The sequence below is a fragment of the Teleopsis dalmanni genome, chromosome 2, assembly GCF_002237135.1.
Source record: "Teleopsis dalmanni isolate 2A chromosome 2, ASM223713v2, whole genome shotgun sequence".
Taxonomy (NCBI): domain Eukaryota; kingdom Metazoa; phylum Arthropoda; class Insecta; order Diptera; family Diopsidae; genus Teleopsis; species Teleopsis dalmanni.
The window spans coordinates 101306444-101319173 of NC_051847.1; the positions used below are offsets into that span (position 1 = coordinate 101306444).

At 31.8% G+C, this 12730-nt stretch overlaps 1 protein-coding gene across 2 annotated transcripts; it reads left to right on the forward strand.

Moving 5' to 3' along the window:
• Nucleotides 1-300: 300 nt before the first annotated feature.
• On the forward strand, nucleotides 301-11870 carry LOC119685559 (calcium-dependent secretion activator-like). 2 transcript variants are annotated; one of them, XM_038099875.1, is made up of 7 exons: nucleotides 301-495; nucleotides 555-696; nucleotides 5945-6106; nucleotides 7889-8198; nucleotides 8265-8645; nucleotides 8721-8860; nucleotides 11566-11870. In XM_038099875.1, exons 1-7 carry the CDS (start codon nucleotides 408-410, stop codon nucleotides 11765-11767), a joined length of 1425 nt encoding a protein of 474 aa, XP_037955803.1. In that variant the 5' UTR covers nucleotides 301-407; the 3' UTR covers nucleotides 11768-11870. The 2 variants fall into 2 exon arrangements, with proteins under 2 accessions (XP_037955803.1, XP_037955804.1); XM_038099876.1 differs by lacking the exon at nucleotides 5945-6106 and having other exon boundaries at nucleotides 303-495.
• The last annotated feature ends 860 nt before the right edge of the window (nucleotides 11871-12730 follow it).

Below are 12730 nucleotides of genomic sequence, written 5' to 3' on the forward strand. Positions count from 1 at the left end.
ACTTCAGTTATGAGTTTTACATAATCCACACTCATTAGAGAAGGGTTTTCATATAGTACCTGACACTTTTAATGAACACAATAATGTTAATGTTTCTTTTAAATTAATTGCATGCTTTTAATATTTTGCTGAGCAGTTTCGTTACAAATATTGTGGTTATGTATTTCTAGCTTTTTTAAGTTTTATTTTGTGAAAATGATTACGAATAATAAAAATTGACACTTTCAAGACTAAAATAATTGAAAATTTTTGTACATTTACTAAAATGCGTTCTATTTTATATACAGTTTAAAAAAGTTTAAAAACTCGAATAACTAATTTCATCATATCAAAAACAGGCGTTTGCATGGTTTAGTGATCTTCTGGTGGAACATGCTGAAATATTTTGGTCTCTTTTTGCTGTGGATATGGATCGCGTTCTGTCTGAGCAACCGCCAGATACTTGGGATTCATTTCCGTTATTTCAAATACTTAATGATTATTTACGAGTTGACGGTTTGTAATACGTTTGAGTATATACTAAAAAAGTTGCTATTATCTTACTTAAATTTAAGATAATCTTCGAAATGGCAGATTTCATCAGCATTTGAGAGACACATTTGCTCCACTTGTTGTACGATACGTGGATTTAATGGAATCGTCTATAGCACAATCAATACATAAAGGATTTGAAAAGGAACGGTGGGAAAGTAAAGGGTAAGAAATGTATGGTTTAAATCCGAATATTTTTTTGTATAAAATATTTAAATTTTTTTTAATTTTTATAAAAAAGACGAATAGGCTTCTGTATCTTTAAAACAAATATAATTTCATAACGGCAATTTGAAAAAGTTATGGTTTATTGTAAAAGAAAAAAACAAAATTAAAATAGATGATTCAAAGGTTAGAAGATTACATATCCTTAACGTTAAGACGTAAAATGAAAGCTCAAAACTTTTAAATAATAAAATCACACAAAAATATTATTTTTTCTCTGATCTTTCAGATCAGATTATACTTAATTCAATATATATAAACACTTGTTTACTTTATTATACTACTTTAGTAAATTATTAACACAAATACTGCAGATCATATTTGTTAAACAAACACGCAGTTGATAAAATGATGTCTGATAGTTTATACTTCTGGAGTGAATTTGGTTGGAAATTGATCCAATATGCGTGCCTTTGGTTAAGTCGCTTTGAATAAGAATTGTTGGTTTTGCGTGGTTGGTCGTTGGAACTTACACAACCTCCGCTGGCGATGCTGTACGATGTTGTACGAAGTCCAAGTAGCACCAGCGATAGGGTTTAAGCACAATGGATGTATGGATGACACTTGATTGCATTTTTCAGTGTACAGTGTATGCGCTATACCATGTCATTCGTTTGGGGATGGTGTGTCGTTATTCTTATATACCTGGAATCAGTGAGACGGTTTAGTTCCGCAAATAGTTTTGACTGTTAATAGTCCGTTGTAATCGCAGTATGTATTCAACCGCAGCTCCAATGCATTCGCTATTGTGTGTAGAACTTCATATACCATTTTATTAAAAGTAAAATCGTTTTGCTATCCCCAGTTTTTCGGGATTGGGCCTTCGCAGCCATGAGAATTACGGATATCTGCTGTTTATAATGCATGGCTGCTTTTTTATGTCTGGCTGCAAATTTAAAAGGATCAGTAACACGTTGTGCTCTCGTAAGAGCGCTTCGAAATTGCAATTGCTGATAGGTGCTACGGTGAAGATTTTATCGAACGTAGCGTTTGTTTCAGTCATATTGAAAGGATTTGTATTTCTCATTCATCTACTTTACGCTGTGATAATAAGGGGGTTTATTCCGCCGCAGTAGAAGATAGCGCAAATTTTCATGATACCGAAAACAGGGAAAACTCTAGAAGATAACAAATCATATCGGCCAATAACTCTACTTCCGATCTTGTCAAAAGTTATAGAAATCCTGTTTCTAAAGCGCCTTACACCGATTACTCAACAAAACAGACTTATCCCTGACCATCAATTCGGCTTTCGCCAAAAAGATAGCACAATAGAACAAATTCATAGACTTGTCAGACATATTCATAGTGCGATAGATGGTAAAAAATATTGCACTGCGGAATTTATAGATATTTCACAAGCTTTTGATCGGGTATGGCATGAGGGCCTTCTTATCAAACTAAAACTGAATCTATCCTTACATTTTTTCATATATATTAAATCATACCTCTCGGCAAGGCACTTTTTCATTACGCATGGAAACGAAACTACAGGACTTCGTGATATAGAAGCAGGAGTACCTGAAGGTAGCATAATGGGACCAATGCTTTATCTTCTATATACTGTGGATCTTCCCCTTACCGATGAGAGTGTTATCGGTACATTCGCAGACGATACAACTATTTTATCAGTTAACAATGACCCAATTCGTGCTTCCACCAAACCACAAACCTGCCTTAACAATGTTACTCTCTGGAAGAAAAATTGTCCAAGTAACATTTAGTACAAAACGTTCTATGTGCCCGTCTGTCTTAATAAACAATACTCATTTACCACAAGCTGTAGAAACAAAACACTTGGGTATCCATCTGGATAGCGAACTAACCTGAAAACCACGCATATTTAATAAGCGTAAAACTTTGGGTCTCAAATTGCGAAACTTATTCGGTTCGTTAGCCGAAATTCCAAACTGTCACTAGACAATAAGCTGCTTATATACAAAACTGTACTAAAACCTATATGGAGTTATGGAGCTCAATTATGGGGTACTGGAGCAGACTCAAACTTGGCAATTATCCAGTGTTTTCAATCAAAAATGATCACAATTGCGCCTTGGTATGTAACGAATGAACAGCTGCATAACAACTACGCGTTCCGACAATTAAGGAAGAAATATCTCGAATTACAGAGAATTACGCTCATCGCATATATATGCGTCCAAACCCGCTGGTTACACACCTGATGTCCCCCTCCAACAGTTTTACAAGGGTAAAAAGAAAAACATCGAGAGACGTTTTAAATATGTATATATAGGTCACACACTGTTATTTTAAATATATATGGATATGTCACTGGACATAGTCCATACGTGCCTTTCTTTTCTAGATCGTAATAACTATTATTATTACGATTCATGTTAATATATATTACTTATTGTCATTCATACCTGACAGATTGTAATAAAATAAATGGAGATAAAAAAAGAAATATTGATAGACAGTCTTGTGATGTTTTCATAAAGTTTTTTTCGACTTATGTTAACCTCTATTATTAACCTGTACCCATTATTGAGGAAATTTGCCTCAATAATGGGTTGGTGTCATGTACCCTGATAAATGTCTCCTTTGCCGCATATAAATTACGCGTTGTCTTCGCATTTCTGTGAGTGGATGGTATAATTGTAAAACTGCGCCGGTATAGATGACGTATCTTATTTTTGTTGATTTATCTGTGACAAACAGGCGACAGCTTATTTGTGTGATTTCTTTCTGCGTCGCCGCAGACGTGGTGCTAAATCACTATTAACAATCGAAATAACATATCGTATGTGTTCTGACAGTCGTTCTAGGCAAATAGATTTTAATGCTTTGTGAGTTGTCTTGTCTCTCGCCAGGTCCTTCATTTTTCCAAGCAAGGAATCAATTTACTCGCATATTAAGGAGCCTTATACTTGTCCAACGCCGTTGGGTTGCATATAATGTCGACTACTTGCATTAAGTATTGTGGCTCCCATGAAGCAATTAGGTAGTTGGTTGCATCTATCGTAACACCAACCACTGAATACTGTGCTTTTATCTGTACAAAATATATGTCGGGCTATGTGCGTTTCATTTGGTATTTGCTTAGTACCTTCAACTTGCGACATTTTTTATTTACACTCCGTTTCACTTGAACAGCACACTTCACACATTTAATTTCTTATCATTATACCTTCTAAACCAATAAAATAAAACTTGAACTTGTTCAATAATTTTTAAATTAAATGATGAAAAACTAAGTAAGTAAATAAATTTCATATAAATTCCGTTTCACTTGAATAGCATGTTTTTTTTTTTAATAAATTAAATAACATTACTTACTAGGGATAGTTTATTTATTTATTATTAAGGATTAATTTGTTATTATTTATCATTTTAGTAATGGGTTGAAGTTCCCTTGTTTGATAAACCTCACAGATTCTATCGGGAAGTGAACCATACAAAATTTTAATACACCTAATCAAGGGAATTGTAGCCAATACTTGCTGAATTGCTTCAATGAGTTTAGTTTTTGTTGAAAATTGATTGCCAGATTATTAACTTTTCTACCCAGCCATTCCCAAACATTTTCTATTATGTTAAGAACTAGCGAGTACGGTGGCTAGTTCAGAACAGCAACAGACTCAATGAACGATTTCACAACACGAGTAGTATGTATTGGGGCGTTGTCTTGTTGGAAAGTCCACGGCAATTGTTCAAAAAGTTGCGTTTAAGAATCGCAGTTCACAAGTGCCATAGTATGATATGGCTCCCTAAACCATAACTCCGCCCACTCGACTGTACAAACGCTTCAACTGATAAGTTTCTTTCCTTAAATCATGAAAATAATAGTTGTAACCGTCGGACCCTTCCAAAATAAACTTTTTCTTATTACAAAAAACAACGCGATTCCACTCTTTGCCCCATTACCATGTTGGCACGACAAAAAGTCAACCGATCTTCTTTACGTATAGGGTTAAGTGGTGGTTTTTTTTTTAATTTTAACACTTTTAGATGTTCAGCATTCGAAATAACGTGCCATACCGTAGTTTTACTTGTATTGACACCAGATTTTAACCTATTTTTGTTAATCAAATCATGCGAATTCGAAGTTTACCGCAAAATAGCCCGCTTACCTACATAGCTGAGGACAATTTTTACTCAGTCTTCTATATTTTTTCCATAATAAAGAACATTTTGAATAAAATTGTATATTACTTTCTGGTTCTTCCGATTTTTTTTGATATTTCAGTCGCAGACAGGTCGGAATCAATAAAGCTTTTTATTTTGACCTATTCTTCGTTGGTTGATGCTTCACCAGGACCCATTATTACTTTAAATCGTCGCGCTGTATATAATATACACAAATAAATTAAAAAAAAATTAATATTGTGGTGATCTGCTACTCATAAAGGAAATTCGAAATCAAAAGCAAATTACAAAGAAATTAACGGAAAATATATACCATAACGGTACATTTCTGTAGCTCTAATTTTTTTTGGAAGACACTACATAAGGAGACAACAACAAAAGCACAACATTATTATAACAAAGTCATGAGATCCTTCATAGATAAGAAAATAATAATGCAAAAACGTAGTGTGCTATTCAAGTGAAACGAAGTGTACTTTAGTGTACTACCTTATTGAATTATTAATATAAATACAGAAAATATTTGTAAATCAAATGACATTTCTCACTTCACTTTCGGAGTGAAGTTGGTTGACAGGTGGTGTTTGATCCAAGGATGGCAGTGCGCACGAAGAATGCGTTTGCCGCAACATAATTGCATAAAATGTATTCGCCAACTTCTATAGATGCGAAGTCAACGCATAATGGCTGACTTTATGCCTGTATGTATAAAAAAAAATAATGTGTTAAGTTTTCACTGTTTTTGAATGACTAATAAAAGAAGAGAAATATATAAAGATTTAAATTTTTTGAGCTCTCATTATTTTCTTGTTACTAATACGGATATGCAAATAATATTTTTTTAATTTTGAGTCAAGATCTGTTAAAAATAATAAACCATAACTTACAAATTTTGCTACAACAAAATAATATCATATATAAAATTCGAAAATCGGTATGTTGACTTTGATGAAATAAACCGTTAAGATTTTTGTTTATTCAATTATTTTCGAAATCATTATTAACTAATCACAACATTCGTGTATTAGAAGTTCCATTATTCAATAAATGTAACTTAATGGATAAATTTTCGCTACAGGATAAATGCAGCTCTGAATCCTGCTGCCCTTAACAATGCAGCGCAAGCACTTAATACTGCAGCACTAAATCCAGTGGCATTACTAGGTGCTAAAAAAGATCAAGTCAATTTTTATATACCAAAACTACCACAACGGGTCGCTAGTGCTACCGATGATACGAGGTTTTTACTCTTTTTAATTTTTTATTCAATTACATGCTCGATTGATTATGTTACTTAATTTAATAAATATTTAGTTAGTTTAATGCGTTTGTAAATGCATTTAGATATTTTATTTCATTTTTATATATATTTATAAGTTAATTGCTTAAACATCACTCGTTTTCATTTAAAAAATGTTTAAACAATATTTAGTAAAAAATTAGCCTTAGGCACCTCTTCAAAAAATAGTTACATATAACATTATGTAAATTTTTCATAGTCGTTGATGGATGTGTGCCGTGACAGACGATTCTTTCACACAGTATTGTCTATTAAATACTAATATTTTCGCAATTTATAACTGTGCTGCTCAATGAGTGACCTCTTAATTTTAAAACTACTGTTTAATTCCGTAAGTTTTAATTTTTTTATCTTTTAGATGTCCATAAATCCATATAGAGAGATTGCTTAAAACTCAGGTTTTATTTCGATAATTAAATATAAACAAATTCATAATAGCAGACAACAATTCCAATTATTCAATTTACATAGTTCAATTTGCATACAAATACTGACAGGAGGCTATAAAGGCAACCTTAGCATATGCATATCTATGTCTGTATCCGAACTATATAATAACACTTATTCAAAGGACTTACTAGGTAGACATTTTAAATGAATCCAAATCTAGTTAATCTCTATGTCTACCTTTCTTCACAGTTTAATTTCTAAGTTAAATTTGCATAATTTAATTATAAAATATCGATTGTCTTTACTTTCATAGTTTTTAATATAGCACACCAATGATAAGAAATTTAAATAAAAATTTTATCAATAATAAATAAATTTTTAATCAAACAAACAGTATAAAGAAATGGGCGTAAACACCTAACCGTTTCAAAATGGACTTACTTATAAAACAATCGAATGGGAAAAATGCCGAAAACTTTTTATACAACCAATATAGCTAAATCAAATAAGCAAAATTCTCCTTAGAGAAATCGAAGTTAATTTCATGTATTATAACCTTAACTACGATATTGATATGAACTAGATTTACAGTATATATTCGTACATACATATGTATATGCACTCATTTATATTTCAGGTACCTAGATTCTAGATACCTACGGAATCGAACAATATAATATATAATTTCTTTTATAAAATACATATTTAAAGTAAAAAATAAATCCATATTATAATATGGATTTATCTATAATGTTATAGATTTTAAGTAGTCTTAACACAAATCTTATATTATAGATATCATATTATAGATATCATGTGTTTATCATCTGTAATAAAGCCTGGTATCGAAATATAGTATACCTATTACCTCAGATATTCAACTTTACTTGAGAGTGGATACATAAAAATGCGCGTAAACGTTTTCATACCATAAAAAACAAACTATACCAATTTCCCTTTTGCTTTTTAAGTTTCTGGATCGAAGTAGAAAAAATGTAAAATTATTTAAATAAATTAAGTGCATTTTAAATGCTTATTTTGTTTTTATATACATAACCTTCATTATTTGATTGTTTGCAATAACTTTTCAATTTTTATGTGAATATATGCGATTTATATTTCATTTGCATTGTTATTGGAGTATTTAAGTAAAAAATAGCAAATCAGTTTAAATTTCATTTGCATATATGCAAAATAACACCTTTTAGAATTTTGGGAACCAAATAGATTGAGGTTACATATTATAATTAAAATTATTCTTGTATAAGCATGTTTCTTTCTCTCATATTATTATAGTTTTTAATTTGTTTTTTTAACAATATTAATTTTTAGAAATGGGTGCGCTACGTCTGAGGATCTGTTTTGGAAACTTGATGCCTTACAATCTTTTATCCGAGACCTGCACTGGCCAGATGTTGAATTTCGGCAACACTTAGAACAACGATTAAAAATGATGGCAGCTGAAATGGTAGAGCAGTGCATACAGCGCACCGATGCGTCTTTTCAGACATGGTTAAAAAAAAACGTTGCCTTTATTTCTACGGACTATATAATTCCTTCAGAAATGTGTGCTATGGTTAATGTGATATTAGATGCTAAAAACCAAAGCTTTAAACTTACTACAATAGATGGCATTGATATGGTGAGTTTTTTAAATAATTTAAAAATAAGTTATAGAAATTTGAAATTCCACTATTTACAATTATAGTATAAGTTTCATGCGAAAATTGACGACCAAATAGATAAAGCGAATGTAGCAATGACACAAGGACTTAGCGGAAAACTTATGTCAGTGTTAGACTCGACTTTATCAAAATTGGCACGATACGATGAAGGCAGTTTGATTGGTTCAATCCTTAGTTTCACAAATGTATCAAGCTCAGGAAAAGACTTAGGACAGGGTTACGTGAATTTCTTCCGAAATAATATGGATCAAATTCGAGGAAAAATTGGAGATGATTTATGGACTTTAAATTTTTTCGAACAATGGTATACGCTTCAGATTAATATGCTTTGTAATTGGTTGTCAGAACGTTTGGATCACTCTTTGCACTATGCACAGGTGATGTCTCTCTCGCACATTACAAAGGTATTACCACAGCAATTTTTTATAATAACAAACTCTAGCATATATTTTATACATATATTTTTTTACTGTTTATAGAAAATATATTCCGACTTCGAATTACAAGGCGTTCTTGAAGACAAATTAAATTCCAAAGCATATCAAACTGTTTCTCAGAGGATGGCTACTGAAGAAGCAACATGTGCACTAACCATGCCAGATGTTGGCGATTGCGAAGAGTAAGTTTAATGATTATGTTAATTTGGCTTTTTTTTACAAAACAAAAGATGAAATCACATATTGTGGTAGACTATATTTTCTTCCACTGCATAAGTAAGTTAGTTTCCTTTCTTCTCGTTGATACGATGGCGGTTTGATAAGTCAGTAACTTTTTGAATTTCCCGTGCAGTTACTCCAAATGCAACAATGCTGCCGTCAGCTGTAATCTACCAGTGGGCAACTTTTTAATTTTGAGGAAGCTACGTCGTTCAGTTGGTGTTTGAATTTTGTGTGCTGAATAAGCATTACTTTTTACGTAAAAATTTCATCACTGAAAGTAAGGAAATACTTGATAAATAGTACGAGGACTCGGCACCATCAATTTCAATGGTTAAGAAGTGGTTTAAAGAGTTCCATTGTGGTCGTACCAGCACTAGTGACACCGAACGTTCAGATCGCCCAAAGGAAGTGATCACGCCGGAAATCGTCGATAAAATCCACGAAATGATATTGGATGATCGGAGAATGAAAGAGTTGACTCATGCTGTAGGTATCTCAACTAAACGGGTACATCATATTTTAAACGAATATTTGAACATGAAAAAACTCTCTGCGAGATGGGTGCCGCGATTGCTCACACCATAAGCGCAATCGTGTGACCACTTTAAAAGAGTGTTTAGCGATGTTCAGCCGTAATCCAAACGAATGTTTGCGCGGTTTTGTTACTGTGGACGAAACATGAATTTATTACAACACGCCAAAGCCCAAGGAACAATGGAAACAGTGGGTTGCTAGGGGCGAACGTGAACCAAAGAAGGCCAAACAGAGTCTGTCAGGCAACAAGGTCATGGCCACAGTTTTTTGGGATGCAAGCAGTTTCATTCACATCGATTACCTCGAGAAAGGTAAAACAATCACCGGCGAATATTATTCAAAGCTTTTAAAGCTTTGTAAAGTGGTTTTAACACATATAAGCAATTTATTAATAACTTCGATGAGATAAATTAATTAAACCGCTTGGTTGTTGACGGTCGTCAATTAAGATATATGAAAGGATAAGTTTTATATGTATATTTTCTAGAAAGGTTACCTATCAAATCCTGCTTTTAATACTACGACTAAAAGCACTCTATATGTCGCTATGTCTGAATTTGGAGTCACTGCAAAACTTATACATCTACGTAAAATGACGATGAACAGCACCACCACCAGCATAAGAAATGAAAAAACTTTTCTGAGATGTTTGATATGGATCAAGATTTCAGACAGAGTGATTCCTTGTCGTGTGATTAATTCAGTCCAATATTAGAAACAATAATCCAAGTAGCAGATTTGAGCCGTACTGGCCCAATACTTTTAAAAATAGTGATGTTGCTTACATGTGCAGATGATATTGATATTAAACACTCACGCCGTCAGTGCGCCTTTGTCCAACTTTAATAACAAGAGAAACAAATGTGTCTCATGGTAAATAAGTAAAAAAAAGTAGCCGTTCAGAGCAATGGAATTATGCGTTGCTGTAAATCGCACTTCTTATCAATATCTTCTTGATTTAAAAGAAGAGCACTGTTGCCTTTCTAAGCACATTCAAAGGTATTTTGTTAGAAACTACGATTTTTGTCAAAACAGATTCAGAACAAGTCAGGCAACTATCCAGGAATGCCACGTGGAGGCTATGTGACAACTCATATTGAGGATGACAAGAATTGCGCTGGCATTTTGCAATTTAAATACGATCAGACACGTTGCCTTGTATACTCATTCCCTGGCACTCACAGGAGATATTAGCTGAGTTTTGGAAAAGCTATTGGAGGCATGATTATTTGCATTATTTGTTCCCTGTTTCTGAAATGGGAACAATTGTTGTCTATTTGTTACTGTGTCAAATATTTCATCTAGGTAGTAAAGGCGATGAGGTAACTTGTTTTGGTCATTTATTAAATTTATAGCATATTCACGGTGCTTCATATAGGAACTCATTTATTTATATTAATGAGTTCAAAAGCTGAACAGTTGTTGACCAATTTTTTTTTACATATACATATACATATATATATAAAACACATGTCATATAAATCAAATTTAGGTAATTTCCATTTTGGATAATTTTTTTTGAAAGTTCGCCTAAAACCATTTCATTTATTTATAATGAGCACATGAAAGCTCGTTGTATGGTAAATTATCCTCATTAACGGTCTTAATAAGCAAAGCTGCCTAAACTGCGAACGTGATATTGATTGTCATTATCATGTTTACTACATATATTTCAGGGAGTGGCTTCGAATTTCAATTTGATGGGTTGTTCAAAAAGTCTCCGTCAGCAAGTTAAGAACAGGGGTTGGAAAAAGTTTTTGAGATAGAATTACACCTTATACGTCATAAGAAGAATTAAGAAATGTACTTACATTGTTGTTTAGTTTCAGTGCAGTCATGCTGTGTGAAAGTAGTTTTTTAAAGTGTTTTAAAAATATTTCCCTTCTTGTTTGTTGCTATTTTCCAAATGACTTCCAGTCTCGAATGTTTAAAAGTGTGACACAAAATATAAGTTACGTATGTTAAATAAACTTTAAAAGGCTGATATTTATTCTGTTTTACAACAACCTTTAAAAGTGTTTAACACTCACGAATTTTGTTTCAAATCGATATGACTTTTATATTTTTATTTTGCCTATTTACTCTTCAGCGTTATTTACACATAATTTTTTTTTGATTTTCTTCTTTGTAGCACTGACGAGGCTAAGGGTGAAACTGGGGAAGAAGAAGACAATGAAGAAAGTGTACCAGTTAATCGTGGCTTACCTAAACCAAAAATTGCAGCCGCCCAAGCTGCGGCTGTTACAAATGTTGTCGCTGGAAGAGTTGGAAATTTATTGGGGAAGGGAATTGGAGGACTTAGCTCAAAATTAGGAGGTGGAGGATGGTTTTAAAGAATAATATATTCAATATCTATTTGAATATGCGTTATGTATTAAGAACACATAATTACGTATATATATTTATACATACATATATATATATATAAAATAATATATGCTAATATAGTATTTTTCTTTTAAATTGGTATTGTTGAGAATACAAATTTATAACAAAACTTATAAGAATTTCTGAAATGCAAACCTTTCTTTAATCAATTTATTTAAATTGTTTGATGGGTGTCCATTTTGGCAAATAATAAAGATTTATTTGTTCTTAAATATGCCAACTTATATAATGAATATAGTATTATATTCATCCTCAAAATTTGTTACGTATGCATCATTTTTAGTTGCTATGGAGCGAATCTAAAAACGCATGATTGTAAGATTTTCCAAATGCTAATGTGTGAAGCTCCACATATATGTATCAAATGCATTTACGTTATTATATACTTACAAATGTATATATATACATACATGCTTATATGAACATAATACATATATAATTCAATATCAATATTAATTGTTGTATATTAAAGATATTAATTTGTAAAATTATAAAAACTCTTATTCAAATATTTATCAATTGTATTGTTAAAAATTTATGAATCTTTTTAAAAATACTTAAATCACTTTAAATAGCCTTCACATTTATCAATCGCGAAGCATGCATTTTTAACCAATCCAAGTTTAATATTTCAATATTTTCTTTAAACAGAATGTTTTCCTATTAATTGGTAAGAAACATAAAAATCGTATGTAACTAGGGAACACTATTTTTAACATTAATCAATATTTTGGGTACTAGCAAAAAGTTTACCCTATAAAATTTCTAGTCATTAAAAGGTAAATCTCACAAATTTTTTGTATACTACTTATATTGCATGTTAAATACTCGTTAAAATGAAATTTTCTTTGCTATTATATTTTTCAAATAGTTTTTTTTTGTTTTTTTTTTTTTGTAAGTAACACGCT